Source organism: Rhynchophorus ferrugineus, unplaced genomic scaffold (genome assembly GCF_030347505.1).
Source record: "Rhynchophorus ferrugineus isolate W39M unplaced genomic scaffold, kcgeb_rfMv2 rfM8, whole genome shotgun sequence".
NCBI lineage: Eukaryota > Metazoa > Arthropoda > Insecta > Coleoptera > Curculionidae > Rhynchophorus > Rhynchophorus ferrugineus.
Genome location: NW_027472587.1, coordinates 33,434,650 through 33,457,495, shown reverse-complemented (window position 1 = coordinate 33,457,495; position 22,846 = coordinate 33,434,650). Strand labels below are relative to the sequence as shown.

Below are 22,846 nucleotides of genomic sequence, written 5' to 3'. Positions count from 1 at the left end.
CTGTGGGTTGATCTGTAACCTCCAGAAATGTAACCACTGGACCGTCTCATCGAGTTGTTTTTGGAGTCTGCTTCGGATGTGCGGTGCTACTCTTGAAGAAGCAAAGTAAGCAGTGTCGTCTGCGTAAAAAGCAGCCTCAACTTGTGGTCTCCTAGGGATATCTGAAAGAAAAATATTAAATAAAGGGGGTGGCAGTGGGGGAGCCTTGTGGAACTCCTGCGTCGATGATTTTCCACCTGGAACGATCGTCCTGACAGAAATGATTTGATAAGAGCTGTTAGGTCATCAGGTAGACCTAATCGGAAGCATGTTATGAAAGCGTGATGTTGAACCTATTTGAAGTAATATTTTCAGTCGTTTCATAGTCCGTAAACGCCTGAAAACTGTTGCTTAACAAAATCTTAATCTATCTGAAAGTTCTTTGAGCTTGTTTAAGCGGAGATTTCGTCCAAAGTTTTGCAATTCGTTGTCTTCGAACTTATTTGGTTATCCAATTGGTTTTTAGTAATTGACGTCAGTATGGCCATTTTTAAGTAACGATTGTGATACGGAGGAGCAGCATTACTATTAGTATTTAAGCGTCCAAATCAAACAACAAATAATTATATAATAAATTATATAACTCAATAATAGTAAACGGAAAATAGTTTTTTATAATAGGGAATTGTTGAAGCCAGCCGTTTAAAAATTAGGCTAGGGTGTGTACTAGTTGCTTATCTTGATATTTCGCATTTTCACTAATAAATAACGCTGATCAAAATAAATGCATCTCGTATTTCTTTTTAAAAATTAAGACATTTTCTTTTTAAATAAAACTGATGGTTACGTGCCTGACGATGGACAGTCGAAGTTCGGAAGGCCATCACAACACCCATAAAATGGATACAGAGCACGCAATGTTTTCACTAAGGACCTCTCATTTTGATAATAAAATTTTATCTTTCAGATGGGCTTCTCAGTTGTGCGATCACCATCACCAATCGAATAATAAAAAATAACATAACGACCCGTACAAAGTGGAAAACCTTTTATACTAACATTAATAAGCGATTTCAAAAAAAGGAGGAGGTTCTATATTCGGCTGTATATATTTTTTTAATAGATGACCGCCGATTTCTCCGTCAATTATAGACCGATTTTCAATATTCTTTTTTTTTTTCGAAAGAGTGCTCTTCTCGTGGAGTGAAGTATCTTCTCATTCGAACCAAGTCAGGATCTGATGGGAGTAAGGGAGCAAATTGAAGGAAAACCTGAAATTTCAAATGCATGTACAAACTTTTCACATATTTCTTATCTGAAACAATCAGATATTTGGATATAATGTTATTGCTGAACTGATGTGACGGAAAATCAGAAGTAGTTCAGTGTAAAATCCATTCATTTTGTTATTTTAAGCACTAATCTTATGAGAAATCGTAGAAATACCACAGGTAGCTGAATCTATTGTATAATGGGTAGAGCGTTCAGTTCACATGCGAAGGTCGCTGGTTGGATTTCCAACGGTGGCAATAACTTTTGGTTGCTCTAGATTGATTATAATATTTGTCAAATCACCTAGACTAGGTAGCGAACCCCAGGGCTTGAAGCATTCGTTATTTTCAATCATTGTTTGTTCACTGTACCCATTGAAAAACTTAATGAAATAACTGCCTAATTTATTAGTTAAATATCTACCACCAAAAAGAGAAAAATAAAATATTTTTAATTAAATATTATAATAATTTTAATTTTTAATGTATTAAATATTTTTCAAAAAATAAATGAGGAACTCATCAAAAAATAAAAAATAATCAAACTTAGATTTTTGATACAAAAAAAGGTTTAAAACAAAATACGCGCATAATAATATTTGTAATAACTAATTACAAATTAACAGAAAACTTATTTCATCTAACTACTACACGTATTTTATATTCTACTATATACACACAATTTAGCTTAATACCTACCTAAATCTATTTATTTATTTATAATATTATTTTAACTACTACCAACTGATTAGTTTGAAGTCGATAATTTTTTGGTTAAAAATATTTTATTTTGTTATTGACAGATGTTTTATTTTACAACATTGCATCTTGTAATTTTAACACAATTTATTGATGCTTACTTTGTGATATCTTATTTCTACGCTTAATACACTTTTTTAGACCAGAAAAACTCTACTTTATCCATTTTATTTTATTATAAACTTTTCCATTAAAAAATAAAATTGAAACACACTTTCGTTCGTTTAAACTTATATTGTTACTTGAAAAGTTCGGTGGTCCAACTTCCCCAAAAGACTTTGGGAGAAAAATAAAACCATTAGTCAGAAAAAAAACAAATTTACTTGATAAATTAAAATTACAGTTACTTTTCGGTTCAAATTCTTGTCATAATGATTTTAGAGTACGGTATGCAAGTAAAACAGTTAAAATATAAAAATAAAAAATTGTTTTTATTCATCAATATTCCATTATTATTCAATTATTGTACTTAAAACCTTACTTAGTTCTTTAAAGTGTGAAGATATATCTATTTATTATTTATCCTTTTTGTATTTATTATTATTAATATTAACAAATATATAATTTTATCTATATACACTTTTTGTTTGCCTTTTGCCATTTTCTCTATTGTACGTTTCTTTTAATTTATTCATTCTGGGTTTTGCTTTATTTGTATATACACCACCAGTTAAAAGAATGTATAGATTAGTGTAATTAAAAAAACTACAATAAAACAAATAAGTTATGATTTATTATACTTACACCTTAATCAAAATTTCTAAAAAAATGTCTTTAATATTCGATAAATATATTTTTGTCCTCGTCAAGGTGGCCACCCATTATTTTAAATTATTTAGTACAGTTTCCATAAACTTCACATACCATTTAATGACCTTCAGCTGCATTTTTCTTAAAGTTGTAGTCGCTGAAGTTGTACTGTATTACTAACTATTTATTAGTATTGTAGTGGTAGTATCGTCGTAAGTCGCCGAATTATACATAATGTAGCTTCTAAAAAAATTAAATTATTTTCATTGGGAAACAAAAGTGTATTCAAAACAGCAGTGAGCTTATGTCATCAGAATTAATGATTCAATGTTGCCGCATCAACTCTGAGTTCTAATACTTTATATTTTGACTGCGACATATAACAAAACTCTAATCTTTTAAAAGCAGTGTCTGGAAGTTCCATTAAACCCCTTCGTGGGTTATCTTTACACCACTTAAATCCTATATTACCCAACAGTATATGAAGGAATGTTTTACAAAACTCAAAGAGTCACATATCTTTCAGATTTTTATGGATACTTTCCAGACTAACAATTTTCTCTGAAATAATTGTATTAAACTATTTTTCGATTGAAAAAACTACTTACTGCTTCTCTATATATTTCGTATATTTGTCTTGTGATACAGCTAATATCAAGCTAATCTTGATTCATCACCCGTTTCCCATAAAGACAGTTCCTTTATGGTGAATTTAAGGTTTTTTTTTGAGATATTTTAGTGACCGTGTCCGTAATGCGTAAGTGGAGCTGCAACACGCAAAATATATTTTCAATAAAAACCGCGACGATTTGAAATTAATTAGAACAAAGCATAAAACAACCTTTGTCGGTTTATAACCGGTAATTATAATATTTTGAAGAATTTTGCAGACATTTGACAAACGAACGACTTTTGCTGGCTCATTCGGTTACATGTTCGAAATTGTTAAGCATCATTCTATCTCTTTTTAAATAGAATAAAACGAGAAGTAAACAAACGTTTACATATACTGGATAGACACAATATATATATACATATTTATTAGCGTTGGGAACTATCGTCTGAAAACAGTCGATACAGTCGATAGTCGCAAAACAGTCGAAAGAGTCGATAGTCAAAAAAAAAACTACCGTCTAATTATTGTCTTTTTTTAATATGTTACTTGCTATTTTCAAATAATATACTATAATAAATATTGTTAGAACCGATTTTGTAGAATCGATTTGGTGAAGGTGTTTGGGCAATTAAAACACAGGATTCGACTCAGTCGCTCTCTATTTATTTCGACAAATATTTCGGTCAAAGCCCCAACACAGAATGAATCAAGATGGCGGGATCTTCATCCTGTCTTATATAATCGTCGTATAATTTACAGGAAACTACTTTAATATCGACTTATGCAACCATATATACATTGCATGAAGGCGCATCCGCCCAATTATTTATATATCCAACAATATAGATAATACAATAGAACTTAAACAAGACCTAAAAGCTAAAGATGTACAATAACCGTAAGTACTAAATAATAAACATATACCTAATCGTAGAAAGAAACTAATTGATGACATAATTAAAAATGATCGCACAATAACTACTAGAACTTACACTACTTTTACAATTCATCATTCACAATTTTAATCTTTTTACCCTATTACATTAACAATCTTGGAAAATATCGTTCCAAAATGCTGCTATATTAATATGCAATATATTGTTATTTACAAGCAAACTACCAATAAAATTATAAAACTATATATATTACATATAAATCTATGTAAGTATAAATTGGGTACATTTTTGTCAAGGTGGCGGCTAGGATGAAAAAGCCAGAACGTTAAAAATTAGTCGAATGAAACTAGTAGAACCAAAAATAGTAACTAAAAGTACACGACTGAAACAGACGATAGTAAAAAGTAAGAAGATCATTCGGACCGAAAATAGCGACTGAAACAGTCGATAGTAAAAAGTAGTCAATTACTAAACAAGCGATAGTCGATTTCAGTCGATATTTCCTAACATTAATATTTATATACATTACGTATATTCATATATTCAGACATACATATTATACATAGTAGAAGAGAAACATACTTAACTTGAACTTTGAACACCAGTTGATCATCATTTTAATAAATACTATATCTGTTACAGGTTCCAAGGGTGGTTTGGCCTATCTAGCTAGCCGGAAAAGCTCCAGAGGCTCCAGAGAATCGATCTCGTCGGTGTTGAGCAACGCTTCCAACGAGGGACTGGGACCATTAAACTTTCAACACCCCCGCAACCGCCAGAGAAGAACTTCCAACTTTCTGGAACTCCCCGGTAACACATCACCAATCATAATAATTATTCTTCGCTTTGTTAATGACACAAAAACGGATACGTCAAAAATAAAACGTGCGCATATATTTTCGTGATGTTTATCCATCATTCGGATTTACGCAGACCTGTCGAGGATTGATGAGGGTCAATAAAATTGCCAGAAATCCCGCAGAAAAGGCAAACTGACCCTATTTGACTTCCATATATTCCTTTTCCTTAATAAATCACCTGGACTCGGTCGAGCTTCAACATATTCAAAATAATAAGTCAGTGTTTAAGTAATTTTCTTACTTCATCCTCACTGTTATTTTGAAGTATTTTTTTTTACCTATATTCCTAGGTGTACTAGGTTTTTCGATTTTTGAAACTGAAATGAATAGACGAATATTTTGTTGTCCTGTCCGAACATTAGCTCTTTGTTTGTATGGAGTAATTTATTTCAACAATAAAAAAAAACACTATAAGATTATCACAATAATTTTATTAATCTCCTAGAACGTCAACAATCTGCTCTTGGGCAATTAAGTATTATATGTTTTCAATTATATAATATAATATGACTATCCTGACATGTAGTAGATCACTTCAGTAAGTGATCTACTATACCATTTACAACTTTTAATCTTATTTTAGATACTATTCTAGCTTATTCTAGGGATTATTAAATCTCACTCTATGTGTCTATTAATCAGTTCATATGGCAGTTTGCATTTGAGCCTATGCACTTCCCTGTCATCGCGCACATTTAACTGTTTGGCAGTGGAATTGGGATGCTGGCGAGTGGGGCTGAGATGGGATGTACTAATAGTCTTTCAGAGTACTTCGCATTAACACACCGAATCACACTCGTTATGGGTTCTAAGGGGATATCGCCCTGAATCACTTTGTTGGACACGTAATATGGGGAATCGACGATGACTCGCAACACTTTATTCTGAAACCTCTGGAGGATCTATTTTAGATTTTCTAGTAGTACCCCACAGTTCAATACCATTTATGCCATATCAGCAAGTACATATGGTTTAGTTTAACCCCAAGATGTTTGCGTTTTGTCACTATATGTTTTTCCATGTCAGACGTCGATCGAAGTGCATTCCCAGATATTTAACATTGTCTGCTTGCGGTGTATAATTATTTAATTTTACTGATGGGCATGTTCTTCTACAAAGGGTGAATGTCATATGGGTAGATGTCTTCAAAAACACAATTCGACTTTGTTAAGATGAACTTGGATGTTTTTTGTGGCTGATATTGGATCCTCGTGTGATGATAAAACCGCTGTATCAACATATGTTGCAACAGTGGTGTTTCTTCAGGTCGGTAGGTCAGCTATATACAATAGATATAACAATGGGCCAAGAACACTACTATGCGGAACACCCGAATATATTGGGTGTAGATCAGTGTATTCATCAGGGTGATAATAAACTGTCTGTCTGTGAGGTACGATTTCAGCAGTTAAAAATGCGTATGCGGCAAAAGTTTTTTCAATTTAACATGCAGTCCAGTGTGCCACACCTTGTCGAAGGCCTGAGAAATATCGAGAAATGCAGCGGAGTAATATTTTTTATCGTTTAAGTTTTTCTTAATTTGGTTGATTAATCTATGCATTTGTTCCATTGGTCCGTATTTAGGAAACAAACACACGGAAGCCAAATTGATGGTCTGGAATAATATTTCTCTGCTCTGCGATTATTCTGAGTCTCTTAATATATAGTTTGTCGAATAGTTTAGAGATGACAGGTAACAGGTTTATAGGACGATAAGAGGAGACGTCTTCTGATTTTGTCCCAAGTTTAAGAATTATAATGATTTGAACCACTTTCCAAGTGCTAGGAAAGTAATTAAGTCTTAGCGTGGCATTAAATATGAATGTTATTAATTTTGAAGAACAAGAAACGCTTTGAGTAACTACGGAACGATTGCCCATCCTCCGATTTCTTGACAATTAATTTGATTCCAGTTAATTGAACAAATGCAAAGGAGAACATAATTATGATCTCCCCGGAATCCCGCTACAGTCAGTTAAAATATGGGAAAGGGTTTTAATCACAAAAACTATCAATTTACTTGAATAAACTGATTCAATTAGAGAATTCTTAGAGATGAGTCACAAATCAGGTGGAATAAATCTGGTGAATAAACAGAGTGCTTGAAAAAATTTGTACTTTATTATCCTGACTTTGGTTTTTTAGGCTGAACAAGTAAGAATTTTAATTTAGTGGAAGATATTTTATCTGTAAACCTGGTAAAATTAATTTATATAAAAAACTGGTGTCATCAATTTTATATTTTTATAATTCGAGATCATAAAATCGTCCTCAATAGAACCAAGTTTTATCCTTAACAATGAAACAATAGAATATAGAAAATTATTTTACTAAATTTTAAAACTGCTCTGCTGTGCGTTCTTTTTAAGTTTCATTGTCTATTTCGTTTGTACGAGAAAAATCCTACATAAAGCAAATTTATTGATTCATTGTTTGTTTCGTGAAAACAGAAAAGAACCCCCGCGTTTGAGCTGAGCGCGATGATGAAGAAAACAAAAACATTTACAACTTTTTAAAGTTGAGTATATAAACCGATATAAGTAACCAAATTCATGAATCATCCGGTGAGTTTGGATGGAAATTATCCATTATGAGATATCTCCGTTCGTTTTTAAGAGATAAAGGAAATAAGAAAATGGGATAAAATATCGCGAAGAACTAAATATATCATATATAACGTGGCCATTTATTTGCTTCATTCGAGAAAATAGGGCGCCTTAGGAATTGTATTGAAAAATTCTATTAGACGCTCATTTGTATTACTACTTTTTATTATCAATGAAAAATATATATCTTAAAACCACCTATTTATTGACATCTAACATTTGGACAGTTGCTTTATATTTGTCGACAGAGCAATTTCAAAATAAAAATGATATTGATTTAATGTAAGTCCAAGTTGTTACTGTTCAGAAATTATACGCTTCTTTCTTCTTTCGTTCTTTTTCTTTTCGTCTAAACTTAGCATACCAATCCTTGATGATTGATTTTCCTGGGCCAGTGTCTGGAAACTCGGCATCAAGCCAAGTTTTTGCTTCAACTGTATTTTTTCCCTTCAAAAAGCAACATTTTATCAACACGCGAATTTCCTGCACCCAAAATGCTATAAATCACAAACTAATGATCCGACAGCTGTCAAATTTATACATGCATCTTTTGAGGGTTAGTGCTAACTGAAAAACATATGGATTTAATTCTAGTAGCGCCACCTATCTATCAGGCTGGGACTTTTCAATTGACCTGTTATGTACCAACATAATTTTGATCTGGTATGTATTAGTTTTCCTCAAAAATTATAGATTACTAGCAATCGATAACGATCATACTGAAGAAATAATATTCAGTAAAAGTCTAAGATACTGAAAATAATAAATTATCAGGTCAAACATTACTGAACCGAAGCTACTGTACAAATCGATGAAACTTCCACCACCTATATCTAACTGAATATGTCTACTATCTATTTAAAGTCTTTCAAATGGGTTGTCGGTGTTAGATTTTGCGAGTTTAAATAGTTTTCACCTGCGAAACTAAAAGATTTTTCTTCGAACGTGCGCTCACAAGTGGCGTTAGTTCCCATAACAGTGTTCGGTTCTAGCTAATCCTGGTAAAGCGTTAATCGGTCTGCGCTTTAAATATGCATACACCGTCATTACATCGCGATTCGGTCTAAAGCTGCACACGCTACAAAATTTAATTGGTGCAGTAGTTAAAGCCCCGGAATGCGAGTCAGAGGCTCGATTACGTAAACCAGGCAATTGAGCGCTTTTCGACGGTTAGTAAATTTTTGTTCTCAGGCGAAGCTCATTTTCATCTTAATGGGCCTGTAAATAAGCAGAAATTCTACTATTGGGACGGAATGTATCCGAAGTTCAAGTATCAGAACCATATCAGAATTGTGTTGATTACATTCAATGGGGTTGATATATAACATCAATACGCCAAAGTACTGCAGTGGACCTACTCTGAGGCTGAGATAAAAATCCTGCACCAATAGTAGTATCAAGCATCAATCAAGCATTAATTGAGTTTGGGTCTGAAATCATCTGGAATAATCGTTAACTTGTGGTATTTAAAGATCGATAATATTTGTAATTTTTTTTGGTTCATCATAAAGGTCAACATTACGTACACCAACTAATCTCAGAACATGTTATCTCTAGTCGTTGTGTTTTTAAAATATAACTAAATGTTTATACTATATGACTATCAATAAACCCCAGCTAACTGAAATATGAATGAAATTGAAATAAACTTTTTATAGTTGTGTTGTAACAAATTTACGACTATTGACGAACTATAATTATAGTTTAGAGATATTTATCCATTATTTTAATAGGCTCTGTGTCCGCTTGAGAAATCTAATGGAATTCTGTTTTGTTTGTATTTTGTTCGTAATCTCTGTAAAACAAATCAACATCGCAATAACGTTTTGTTATCTTTTTGTTATGGCAGTAGGATAATTAAAATGTTATTTATGTTAGGTTGCAAATGACGACACATTTCTACTGTTTCTACTGCACGGCTGATTAAACCATAATAAACGAGAGTAATTTTATTATTTTATTTGAAATTTGTTGTTCTCTAAGATTATAATATTTTTTAAAAAGTTTATTTTCAGATTAGAAACTGATTATAACTTTCGTAAAAATGTTATAAGGGCATTGACTATGGAAATTGTGTTAATAACATATAATAAGTATAACATATCATACTAACTGCATGAAAATCTAGAACTGGATTTAAAATTGATCTGCCATGGTCTTCAGATAAATTATGTTATGCAGATATTTCTATTTTATTATTCATTTATCGATAATGAAATTTTTTGCTGAAGATATGAACTATAGTATTAATTGACCAAATGTTGTGATAATATCACAAATCTATATGACATTATAACCAACAGCACTCTTAATAAATGACTTAGGTGTGAAATATGTAGAACTTAAACAAAAAGATACCAGCAAATGACATTAAATAACAATATTAGATGAAAAGTGGCGGTAAATAAATACTTAATAATAATAATCAAGAAGAATATTTCATTAAAAATTAAATTTCAAATTTTTATTCACTTGTAATTGTTACTTAATTTACATACTTCTTCAGAGCTCCATAAGAACCTGATCTCGGTCTCCAGGGCAATTAGGTTAAAGTTATTTTAGAATTTAGTAGATAAGCGTTCTATCTTATATTTCACGCCATGATGATCATTTTACTTACGCCATTATTTTGACCACTAGGTTTTCTCACTTTTTTTTCATTTTGCATGTCAAAAATACATCATACAACATTTATATGAGTTATGATATGAGAAAGGTTCAAAATAACAAGAACTGTTATGACTATTTAAATATTATAATGAACAATTGAAAAAAAACCTTAAATTTCAAAGGTACGCACAATGTTTTCACGTATTTGTTATCTAAAATAGTCAGCTATTTGTGTATAATGTTATTGCTGAACTGATATGGCGAAAAATCGGAAGTAGTTCATTGTAAAAATAGGTCAATTTGTTTTTAAATAATAACCATATCATATAAGACATCGTAGAAACGCTGTAGGCAAGTATTTATATGGTGTAATGGTTGGAACGTTGAGCTCACACGCGGAAGTCGATGATTCAATTCTCAACAGGGCAGTAACTTCCTTGTTCTGATTTTACTGAAGCATTTGTCAAATCACCTAGACTAGTTAGCGGACACCAGAGCCTGAAACGTTCCTTATTTTCAATCATTGTTTCTTTATTCTTATTTTTTCTCATTCGGGCTGTACTTTTACTTCGACTATCAATTGTGATACTTAACAAAATAACTGCGTAATAATTTATTGAGTAAATATCCAATATTAAGAAGAGAAAAATCAAATATTTGTAGCAAAAATTGAACCGACTTCAAAAAATAAATAAGGAACTCACTAAAAAGTAAAAAGTAATCAAACTTATATTTTTAAAAGAAAAAAGAATATGTAAATAATAATCGTTGTAATAACTAAATAAAAATAATCAGAAACTTTATTTAATCTATCTACTAAACGTATTTTATATTCTACTATATACACACAATTTAGCTTAATACCTACCCAAACCTAATTATCTATTTACAATATTATTTTAACTACTACGAACTAATCAGTTTGATGTCGGTGCCGAACAACAATTTAAATAGACCAACTGATCAGTTGCAAGCCGAGCTCAAACAATACAAAAATAATAATATAATTTGGTGGCATATACACAAAATTAAATCACGAACAAAATAAATCTGTCTAATTTGTTGTTCGACATCGACTTCAAAATGGCCAGTTTGTAGTAGTTAAAATAATATTTTAAATAGATAAATATGTTTAGTTCGTTTTTTGTATTAAAAATGTAAGTTAGATTATAATATAAATCAAAGACCTATGCCTAAAAATCTCTGATCAGGCCATTAAGTCAATCATAAATTCGTAGTCAGAGCTGTATCATCCGCCCGATATAACGTACATAATAATATATTATTTAAAAAATTGACACTGCTTTTCAAATGTATTGATTGCGAAATATTTTTGTTTTTTATACATCCGTAATATTGTCAAGTCATTGTAGCAATTCTCATACTTTCACTCTTTGTACAAAACCTGTTGTTATCGTCTTATTACTTTAATACCCTCTGTGACTATAAGTACCCTTATAATATCGTTGGTGTCCTCCTTTTTGGAGATACTACGAAGCGTTGACTCACCATTTATTGGTCCAATTAACCAAAGCTACTTTGTTGACAGCTCATTTTAACTTATTTGTGGTTAATTCAGTGCTACTGCTTATAGGGAGTAAGGAAGTGTCATCAAGGTTATCACTGGTATAGAGCAAGTACAACATTAGTTCATGAACACTACTTTATTTTACATCTGCACCGATATATAATTTAGTTCTGAATATACGCCGCATTACAGATGTAAAATTTAAACTTTCGATCAAATTCGACGCTAACAATATCAGTAATATCAGTAACAAGACCATTGCTTATGAGATAGATGACAGATGAGTTACTTTATCAGTCAGCAAGAGTGCATTAACTAGGTTTATTCGTGAGTTATTTGCCCTTGGCCACTTAATTTAGAATTATTGTCTTTTAATTTATTTGCCTCCATCTCTACTTTTTTCATAACCACCATCAAGAGGTTATTTATGTTAATTCTGAGAATTCAAAGTATGTAAAATAGTATTAAGTATCCTCTAATTCTATTGATATAGTTTATTTAAGACATTCTACTTTATTGTCGTTTTTTCTGTTAAGGTTTTTTTAATTTTCTTGAATAATTTCTGTTTAGTTTTATGATCATTCATAATTTTTATTAACTGTTTTTGGACTGTAATGCTATTAGCTTTCCAGCCACTTCTGATGGTTGATTATAAAAAATATTTTAACCCAATTACGATGTATAACTTTATTTCTGTTATACTATGTCCTATAACTAATCAATTTTTGAAATATATGAATAACTACGAGGGAACATTGATAAGTTAGTGACTTTTTAATATCCGGCGTAACAATTTTGCTGCTGCGTTGGGGGAAAACTGCCAGCAGACTAATTTTAACGAAAATGGAAAAATTGATTTTCGTGTGCAGTCAAAGTATCATAATTTGCGTAAAAAATCATCATCGTAACCTAGGACAGACTTGATAAATGCTATGGGGACTCCACGCCATAAATTTCTCATTTCGGGTCAAAAAATGGATAAACGCTGGTCTAAATGGATTGAGTTAGAAAACCGCTGAAACTGAATTGAGTTAGTTCAGAAATTAAACGTTGTTTTGACTAAAAAAAATTCTTACAAAAAGTCACTAACTTATCAAACGCCTCTCGTATTACATAGAATATCACCAATGCGGCTTAATTAGCTTGTTGCATATATATAGCTCAGAATAATGCTTGACTATCCAGCATGTTTCCATATTTGATATTTTAATAAATAATAAAAAAATCAATTACTTTAAATACAATATTGTTATAAACAATGTTACCATGTTTAATACTTTCCTAAAGTCTCCATATTATAGTTTTTCATTCTTCAGCGACAACTGCTTCCTATATAGTTTATATTGCGTTGCGGATGAATAGAAATTAAACCATTAATGTTCAGTTCCAGATCATATAAGACCCCGAGTTTGTTCGCTTCCAGAGAAGACCATCAATCCCCGATTAAGTGACGACCTTTACAGGTTGAGGACCTTCAGCATCACCAACAAGGGAGTGGTGAACTGCGGAGACTCCATCATCAACAGACGATCCAGGTCCAATACTAGCGTCAACTCGATCACCAGTCGGTGAGTAACAATCGTTATTGATTTGTATTCGAGCCCCATCGGGTCGCCATCTTGAAAGGGGTTTATTTTTGTTTCCACCTTGATAATCGTAAATATGACAAAGGTTTCATAACAAGCTTTTTTGTTCGAAATTAAATTATCTGCAAGTTTTTTAGTGGATTTTCTCGGGAAAGCTTATAATTAAAATTTTATTAAAGAAAATCTCGTAAAGTCGGCGGGCAAGAGATACTCCAAGCCCATTATTAACTTTATTGGGATAATGCATAAAGCACCTTCAGTTGTTTTGAAAAATATAATAAAGTCTGGAATCCAGTTGGTATATTTTATTTTGATTTTTTTATGTTCTGTTCAAAATAACAAGAATGTAATAAACATTCAACTATATTCAACACTGATATAGTGATATATTTCTGAATATTCTTAATTAAAATACCATATTAATCCATACAATAAAACAGCCAATACATGTCATTAAAATTTATGACATCAGCACGTCGCAATGTTGCCGCATCAGTTTTGACTCTTGATATATTTTGACTTGACAACAAAATATTAATGTAAATAAAATAAAGAAACCAATATAATGTTATAAAATATTATTTATTGTTACATTATAGTATATTAAATGCATACATTATTAAACGTCTTAAATTACAGTTACTTATACAGTCACAGACGTTTGTAGGTAGGTTTTTCCACGCCACTTTCTTTAGCTCTTGTTTCCTTTGTTCCTCTGTCCTTCTTTGTCAAGTCATTTTAGTATCATTGTATTTCTCCTGCTACCACCTGTTTACATTTTTCTTGATAAAATTAGATTTAACCATTGCATTGTCTCTAATGCATTTGCCATATCTGCACAAGAATTAGTATTGTCCTCATATATTCTAACCAAATGCGCATGCATATTTTGGACAAATACACACATATCTATGCACAAAAATATTCACACTTCACATTCTATCATAATATTTTCTGCAGTTAGCTCAATCAGCTTTAGTTTAGTTGTTTCCACTTTTTCTCAGTTCAGTTTCAGAAAACTTTATTCAGTCACTGTCACTTTCTAAGTCACTATTCAAATAAAGAACTAAACTGTTAACATCCAGATATGTAACTTCTTCTTCTGTGAGTTTGATGGAATTCATTCCCACTAAAGATTCTAGAACGAATTTTGCTATTTTGGCGTAAATAAGATATATACATTATTTTTAAAGGACATTTCTTTATTTTATTTACAAAAAAATATAAATACACAATAAAAACAAACCTCATTTAAAGTACTTAAAAACAACAATAAATCGATTAAACTAAAGTAAACAAGAAAACTTCGATAGAGAAAATAGTCGGGTGACAATTCTGAAATAGATAAAAAAAGTACCTGAACAACCAATTTTCGAGAATAAGAGTAAGGTACAAAGAACTTTAAATCAGCCGTATAATTATTAAAGGAATTATTGGCCATGTTGATTAATAACGGAGATGGTACTGATAATTACGGTCGGTCTGTTGAGTTTTCAATGCCGATAGTGATAACAATGCCTAAAATGCCGATAGTGATAACAATGCCTAAACGTGTCATTGGAGAATAATGACGAAAGGCAATAGCGATATCTGATAGCACTGATAAACTATGCTTCGATGAAGTATGACATATGCACACAATACGAAGGAATAGTACGCGACGAACCAACTTATATCCCAACACTAACAATAATGACATGTAATGAGATCAAGGGATAACGCGCGAGATCTACTGTCACTAAGGTTAATAGTCCTCACTAGGATAAAGCTGAATTTTTAAAATAAATAAACAAATTAACAAATAAACAGTACTGTTACTAGTGCACTTACTTCTCCAGCGTCAGCTATGATAGTGTGTGCAATGCGTACAAGGGAGAAAGCTAAAAGCCACACGCTACTTTCGGTGGCGTTTATGTTTGCTTCAAATTATCCATAGATCATAACTATACATCAGAAACTTCAGCCACTATGGCATTAGCCTCAGGTTTATAAGATAGCTACAATTTATATTTACAGTGGCAACCATAAACCTATTACCTTTGATTTATAGTGATTATGAGTTATAATAATTAAATAAATTAATAGCGGAGAATATTTAGAATAAATTGATAACTGAATAGATAAATGAGTAGATAAATGAATAGATAAATGAATAGATAAATAAATAGTTAAATCAATAGATAAATGAATGGGTAAATAAACAAGTAAATGAATATAATTTAAAATAAAAAGAAAACTGGAATACTCCTGAAAAACTCACTGTTTTGAAGCATAAAACACTGTATAATCGGCATGATCAAAAAACGTAGTTACTTTGACGGTTGTGGCTGTATAAATGAACTTTCATAGAGCTCGAAAGGACCTTGAGTATGTTATCATGTTATGTTATATAGTAAGTTATCAGATTTCGCAAATGCAGTTCGAGGAGGGGGTTAGACATGTTGCCAATTATCGCAATTGTTCTTGGTGCTAGATGTCTGCAAGGGTAGCAGATCCCAATCGAGCAGAGGTGATAACCGCACTCTTTTAGTTTCTTTGCCGTCAACGCACCAATAAAATATTAAATTACCTTTAAAATATGTTAGATGTTTTACCGTTAACGTAAACTTTCTAACGGTCGATTCTGGGATTTCCAACTTTTCGAACCACAAGTGTTTCTTTTCGTTCGTTTTTTTATAGATGAATTTGAAAAATTATCTTAAAAAATAATTCGCTTTTAAAAGGTGTTATTGTAGACGTTCAAACAGTTCTTGTTTGTATATCATTCTCGGCCTGCATGCCGATTAATATTAATACTTTTGACCATACCTCGTACTAATTCTATTGGATTTAATATTCAATGATAGACTAATACTCTGTAGCCATAACGTTCCGCCATGTAAGCTTTTTTACAGTGTTTATTTTTCCAAGCTCATTTCTAAAAGAGCAAATTACATAAAACATAATTTCATTTATATTTACCGAAAACAATTGGAAATAGTTCATTCTTTAATTTCGATTTATGTTTTGCAAGCCAATCGTTAATTACAGCCTTTCTTCAACACTTTATTTTCAAACCATAGCAAAAACATTCTAAAAAAACTACTCCAATAAATGTATTTATGTTAAAGTTTTCCATACTTAAAAACAATTCTTGGATACCCGGATTGGCTTTTGTGACCATCTTGGATTTGATTTTAATCTTCCAACCTTTAACTTCAAAGCAAAGCTTTCAATTTAAATAATAACCAGAAGTCTGACGGAATTAAATCAGGTGAATAAGATGGAACTGTTAGAGCAGACGTGTTGCTAGTTTTTATCTATGTTTTCTAGTTGTTATATCGTAATAAAATATTATTTTAGGCCAATGTTAAAGCACATAATCATATTAATTCTTTTTGTTGTGAAATTGCGAACGAAGAAGAACCGACGCTTTGTTATGGGCTTTATAATATTGAAAAGTCGTTATATACAACGTTACAAATACAGTGCATCGTTAAAGCAAATAAATAAAATAGAACACGACCGCTTTGTTGTAAAATATATTCGATACAAAAGGAGTACTTATTACCATTATTACTGTATGAGATAAGGGTATTAATCATTTTTATTTTGGCAGCATTTGCATTAATGAGTACAACCTAAAAGCCTCAATATGCACTTCCTAGATTAAAATTGAATTAGATTACTCAAACTAAATTTCATTTTGTAGTTATAGAATTGCGATTTTATCAGAAATGTAGGAAAAATGAAAAGAAATTGGAAAATACGAAAATAAAAATTTTTTCCTCAATCCATTATTATGAGATTTTATATTATACATAAAAATATTATTTTTATTTTACCGCAATTTCTATCCATTATAAATTATGAAATGATGGAGCCATGTTTCAACCATTGTCACATATCGATGCAAATACTCGGGTTTATTACGCTTGGTCATCTTCAAACCCTACTCCGAATCATCAACTCGTCGTTGTTTTTGGTCAAAAGTGAGCACTTTGCATAGATCTTTCTCATACCCAAATATTCTTGAATGATATGATGTACACGTTCAGTTGCTATCTTTAGAGTGTCTGCTATTTCATTAAATTTCAATTTACGGTCATTCAAAATCATTTTGTTGATTTTTTAAATGTTTTCGTCGGTAACAACCTCTTTTGGGCGTCCACTGCGTTCACCGTCTTCGGTGCTCATTTCACCACGTCTGAACGTAGCATACTAATCCTTGATGGTTGATTTTCCTGGGGCTTTAACTGTATTTTTTCCCTTCAAAAAGCAATATTTTATCAATACGCCAAATTCCTTTTCATCCATTTTTTCAGAATAACAAAAGATGCTTCACTCAAAATGCTATACTTCACAAACTAATGATCAGACAGCTGTCAAATTTATACACGCATCTTTTAAAGGTTAGGGCTAAGTAAAAAGCATATGAATTTAATTCTAGTAGCGCCATCTATGTGTCAGGCCAGGGACTCTTCAATTGACCTGTTATAGGTAAAATGTTATAATTTAGGAAAGCTAATTTTGTAGATTTCTAAAGTTTATTTATGTTAAATATTGAATAAATATAGGATATGCGAAAAGGACTGTCGATTAGGGTACTACTACAAATGAAATATATGTTTAAATTTATAGAATTCCCAGTGGCCTGAAAATAATATCAAAGGTATAGTGTGCAACACATTCATGTTGTCTGTTTTTTTATAAGAAAAACAGCCCTACCACAGATATATCAGCAAACAAATGAGTAGAATTTGTTAATCATCACCTGTGCTATTAAATTCACAGATTAATAAATTTCAGCAGCAACAGATTTATAATATGCCCTATAGTATACATTTATTATGATTTCCTATTACAGTGAAGACTCTTTTAATAAATAACCGCCTTTGTTGCATATTCATAATCGTAAAATATACATCTCAATAAATTGTAGCGAAAACCACCTGTTATACAAGATTCGAAACAAAGAAGCTACGAACGCTTTGTTGCGAGTTTTATAATATTGAAAGACCGTAATATAATTACATTGTTAAAACTTGCAATTAAATGAATAACGACGGAGACTACTTATTATAAATTTATAAGAAGACAACTCACGTAACTATTCAAATTACTGTAAAGCTTTGAGCAATATTTTGCTTTGTTTATGTGCATAAGAAATACGGAAACATTTATTTCCGAATAGAAAATTGGTTGCCTGTTCATTTTAATTTAAATATTACCAGATCAAACGAAATATCTTGGGAAAATATTGAGCAAAGTTATAACTGCACTGCTTTGTAAACATGTAAAACTAAAAGTACTTTATAATCTTTAAACCGTAGCAAATTAGGATGAAAACGAATGGTTTATTATTGTCTATGTAAAGCCCAATTCTATCGTAGAATAAGTACTTTATAATATTTAAACCGTAGCAAGTTGGGATAAAAACAAATAGCTTATTAGTGTTTATTAGTAAAACTCAGTGCACAATAAAAACAATAATATAGATGTAAAGCCCAAAGTTTTTATCGTAGAATAAGTACTTTATACCGAACATCACTAAGCAATATATCACCACACCCCCTTCATAAGTAAAGAAACTGGACCCCGTCCAAAATGTCGCTTTGACAATCAAATCGGAAGCATTCCGCACTAGTCCAGTTGAAAGCCTACAATGCGAAGCAGAAATTTCCTTACTCAACTCATAGCGAGAGCTCCTGCTCCTGAATTATGCAAGCTCCCTCAAATTCCATCCAGAATTGACAGCAGCATCACTACTATACCACCATGGCAGCTCACAAAAATACATACAGACTCTCCATAAAGGCTCTGCATAATGAAACAACTGGTCCCTCTACAGTAAAAATGTTCTTCCGACAGATAATTGAAGAGAACTATCCGAATCATCTTACGCTGACGACACTGCTTTCTTCACGGCCGCCAGATTCGAAGTTACAATTCATGAACGTTTACAGAAGCAGCTCGATCATGCGGTCAAGTGGTTCAAATTCTGGAGGTTGCAAATCAACCCCCTGAAAACCCAGGCCATCATTTTCCATAAGAAGCGTTACGCACTGCGCGTCTCGCAACTTAAGATCGACACCGCAATAATTCCATGGCTGGATAACGTCACGTACCTAGGTCTCCACTTCGACCGGCGGTTCGGTTGGCATTCCCAAATCCAGAAAGCAATCCAGAAAGGTTCGGGGATAGTAAACCTGCTATCTTCTCTGATCTGCCCTTTTAGCAGACTTCCCATCTCCATCAAATGCTTATTTTACAACATGTTAATTCGGTCCGTATTCCTCTACGGGTCTAATGTCTACTTCAAGTTTCTTACACCCAACCAGGACAAACGGCTTCAAGTTTTCCAAAATAAGCTCCTCAGGAGAATATTAAACGCTCCGTGGTTTGTCAAAAATAATCAAATTCATAGGAAAACTGACACTCTATAAATCAAGCACTTCATATCTCAATCATTCCACAAACAACAACTCAGCTCAAGTTCTTCTGAAAAGGCGCTTGTTCGCAACCTGGTCGACATGCTGGGAGCTTAACACCGCGTCACCGCTAAGCTCCCCCCCTTTTGCAGGCTGAAACAGCCTCGTCCGTCGCTACATTCATAACTTTTGCCCCCATACAACAGTATCTAGTTGTGTGTTAACTCAGGTTCGCGAATCAATAGAATCGCCGGACCCTCGTGCCCAATAACGGCTGCCCAATCCGCGGATGGAAAGCGCGAGGAAATTTAATGCAGTAGCAGTAGCGATCCACAAGGGTCAACCGTGAGGCGGTTTCGGTTTAGTGTGTTGGTAAGCCCAGAGGCAGTCCCACATAACCCGGTCCAACTTGTCACTCCAGGGCAAGTCTCCGCGACCAGGTATGGGTCATGCATTCCATCGCCTGGTTTTTAGGCCAGAACAAAAAAAACCTACATTGCAAAACCGAATTACAATTAAACCTCGAGAAATATCCGACTCGGAATAGTTTGTATTGTCTTGTCATATGAAATATATTATTTATTAGGCGACACGCAAAAAAAACCGCCGATAATTCAATTCCAAACAAAAAAGTTCTATATCAAATTTCTATCGCGTTTAAAGTTGAAAAAAAAGTGCGAAAATAGATGGGTTCTTTTTTTTATTATATCGTAGTGACACGAGGGGGAACGTAGGTGAGATCGAGCGACCAAACGTGTAGTAAATAGCTGACATTCTCCAGGGCAACTTTTCCCGCGTGGAAGTGTCTTGAGTTGTTTCCTCCTGATAAAATTGGCCCGATCTTCGACGTTTTCTCTCTTTTTTTTTCTCCCCCTCTCTCGATTTATTTATCGCCACAGGGCACACAACAACAGAAACTAAAAGTTTCCGTCTATTTTTAGTCGCTCGAAATGAACTGAATATTATTTTCAGGTCGAATGTTTCGGGTGAACGCTCACCTTTCGATGGATCCTGCTGCGGATCCGGGTATCACAGTGTCGGTTCGTCCTCCATCGATTCCGTGAACGAAGTTGAGATTCCCAAGTATCGTGTGGTTATGCTCGGTGACGCTGGGGTGGGTAAAACCGCCCTGGTGTCACAGTTCATGACTTCCGAGTATATGAATACGTATGATGCCAGTTTGGGTAAGTCGGATAACATTATGTGCATTCCGTTGTATGATTAATATATATTTGTGGAATATAGATGATGAATTTGGTGAACGAACGGTGTCAGTATTGCTGGATGGACAAGAATCGGAGATGGTATTCATAGACCATCCATCATCAGAAATGTCGGTATGTATTATTGTTGCTTTTATATTATTTTTATCCTTCTAATATAACAAATATACAAAAATATGACCGTAAGCAACTAAAAACTATTTAGAATTGGTTATAGTTTTCCAAATATCCAAAATATGCATTATATTGACAGGTGTACCGGAAAGTTATTTTCAATTTTCCTAACACATGTCATTAGGTTTAAATATGCGATATAATTATTTGACACATATGTCATTTTATTCTACTGACATCAAGCTACAAAGCTATGCATGTTAAATTTTGCGAAAGTAACAACCTTTTTGAAAATGCCAAATTTCGTACCTGAAAACGTGCATTTGCGGCACGCATTACTTTTACTGATTTTTACTACTAAAACTGATGAGGCGCGGTTTCGAAAATTCAAAAGTGGTGATTTCGATATGCGAGATAAAGAACGCTAGCGACCGATTACGAGCACTGGGGAAAATCCAAAAGATAGGAAGATGGATGCCATATTAATTGAATGACAGAAAAATACAAAATCAAAAAATCGTCTCTGAATGGCTGCTTCAGAGGTATAATTAGAAGTCATTGGATCTGACCTTCTAGCAGACTTCACATCTCCATCAAAAGCTTGTTTTACAAGATGTTAATTCTGTCAGTACTCCTCTACTACCTCTACCTCTACTAGTATGTCTTCTTCAAGTTTGTCACACCCAATCAGGTAAAACGGCTTGAAATTTTCCAAAATAAGCTCCTCAGGAGAATCTTAAACGCTTCATGGTCTCCATAAGAAATAATGAAATCCATGAAACTGACACTTCAGAAATCAAGCACATCATATCTCAATCATTCCACAAACAACAACTCAGCTCAAGTTCTTCTGAAAACGCGCTTATTCGCGAGCTGGTCGATATGCTGCCAGCTTAGCACCACGTCACCGCTAACCTCACCCTTTTCCAGGCTAAAACGACGTCATCCGTCACTGCAGTCATAACTTTTGCCCCCATACGACATTATCACATTCATATTTTCATATTCATATTTATATATTCTCGCATTTTCATATTTTCTGAAGCACAATCGCAGCACAAAAATAAATTCTAAATGATATTTGATGCAACGCTGTCATCTGACAGCCGTTATAAGAGCGCAAAATTTCATCGGCGTAAACTAAACGAAAACCAGAACCAATCATGACACGCAAATGGAAGATCTGATTTTTTTGGCCTAAAACCGGGAGGGGGATCCTGTTACGGATACCTGGTCGGGGAGACCCGCAGGAATAAGCGAGTTGGATTGGTTATGTAGAGACTGCCTCTGTGTTACCCACTAAACCCCACCCTATCAGCTAATCCTATGACCCTAACTGGTACTTCTTATTGTTAGTAAGGAGGGTACCTGTAACCGGTAACACCCTTAAGAAGCACAAGGGCCAGGCAAGGACATGGCGTCGTTATCGATATATAAGTTGATGAGCAGGAACAGCAAATTGACAATACCTTGACTTTTATGGAGGGACCTTTGAAAGTGGGAATTCCACCTAAACTTGCGATCGACGACAAGACCCAAGATCTGATCCAGGCTTCTTCTGACCATGGGATTTTGGCGTTCTCGACTTTAAGATGCGAAATGCTCGGTGCAAAACGCTTCTTGTGGAAGAAGATGACC

The 22,846-nt window shown here is 33.1% G+C and overlaps 1 protein-coding gene across 2 annotated transcripts in view; it reads left to right on the top strand.

Moving 5' to 3' along the window:
- The window catches only part of LOC143201100 (uncharacterized), a 196,398-nt gene that overhangs the window by 167,693 nt on the left and 5,859 nt on the right, over window positions 1-22,846 (top strand). For both annotated transcript variants that reach the window (XM_076411945.1, XM_076411946.1), the window contains 4 exons: window positions 4,914-5,081; window positions 13,260-13,443; window positions 20,844-21,055; window positions 21,117-21,208. In XM_076411945.1, coding sequence (XP_076268060.1) covers window positions 4,914-5,081; window positions 13,260-13,443; window positions 20,844-21,055; window positions 21,117-21,208 — 656 coding nt within the window. The remainder of the gene's footprint in view (window positions 1-4,913; window positions 5,082-13,259; window positions 13,444-20,843; window positions 21,056-21,116; window positions 21,209-22,846) is intronic.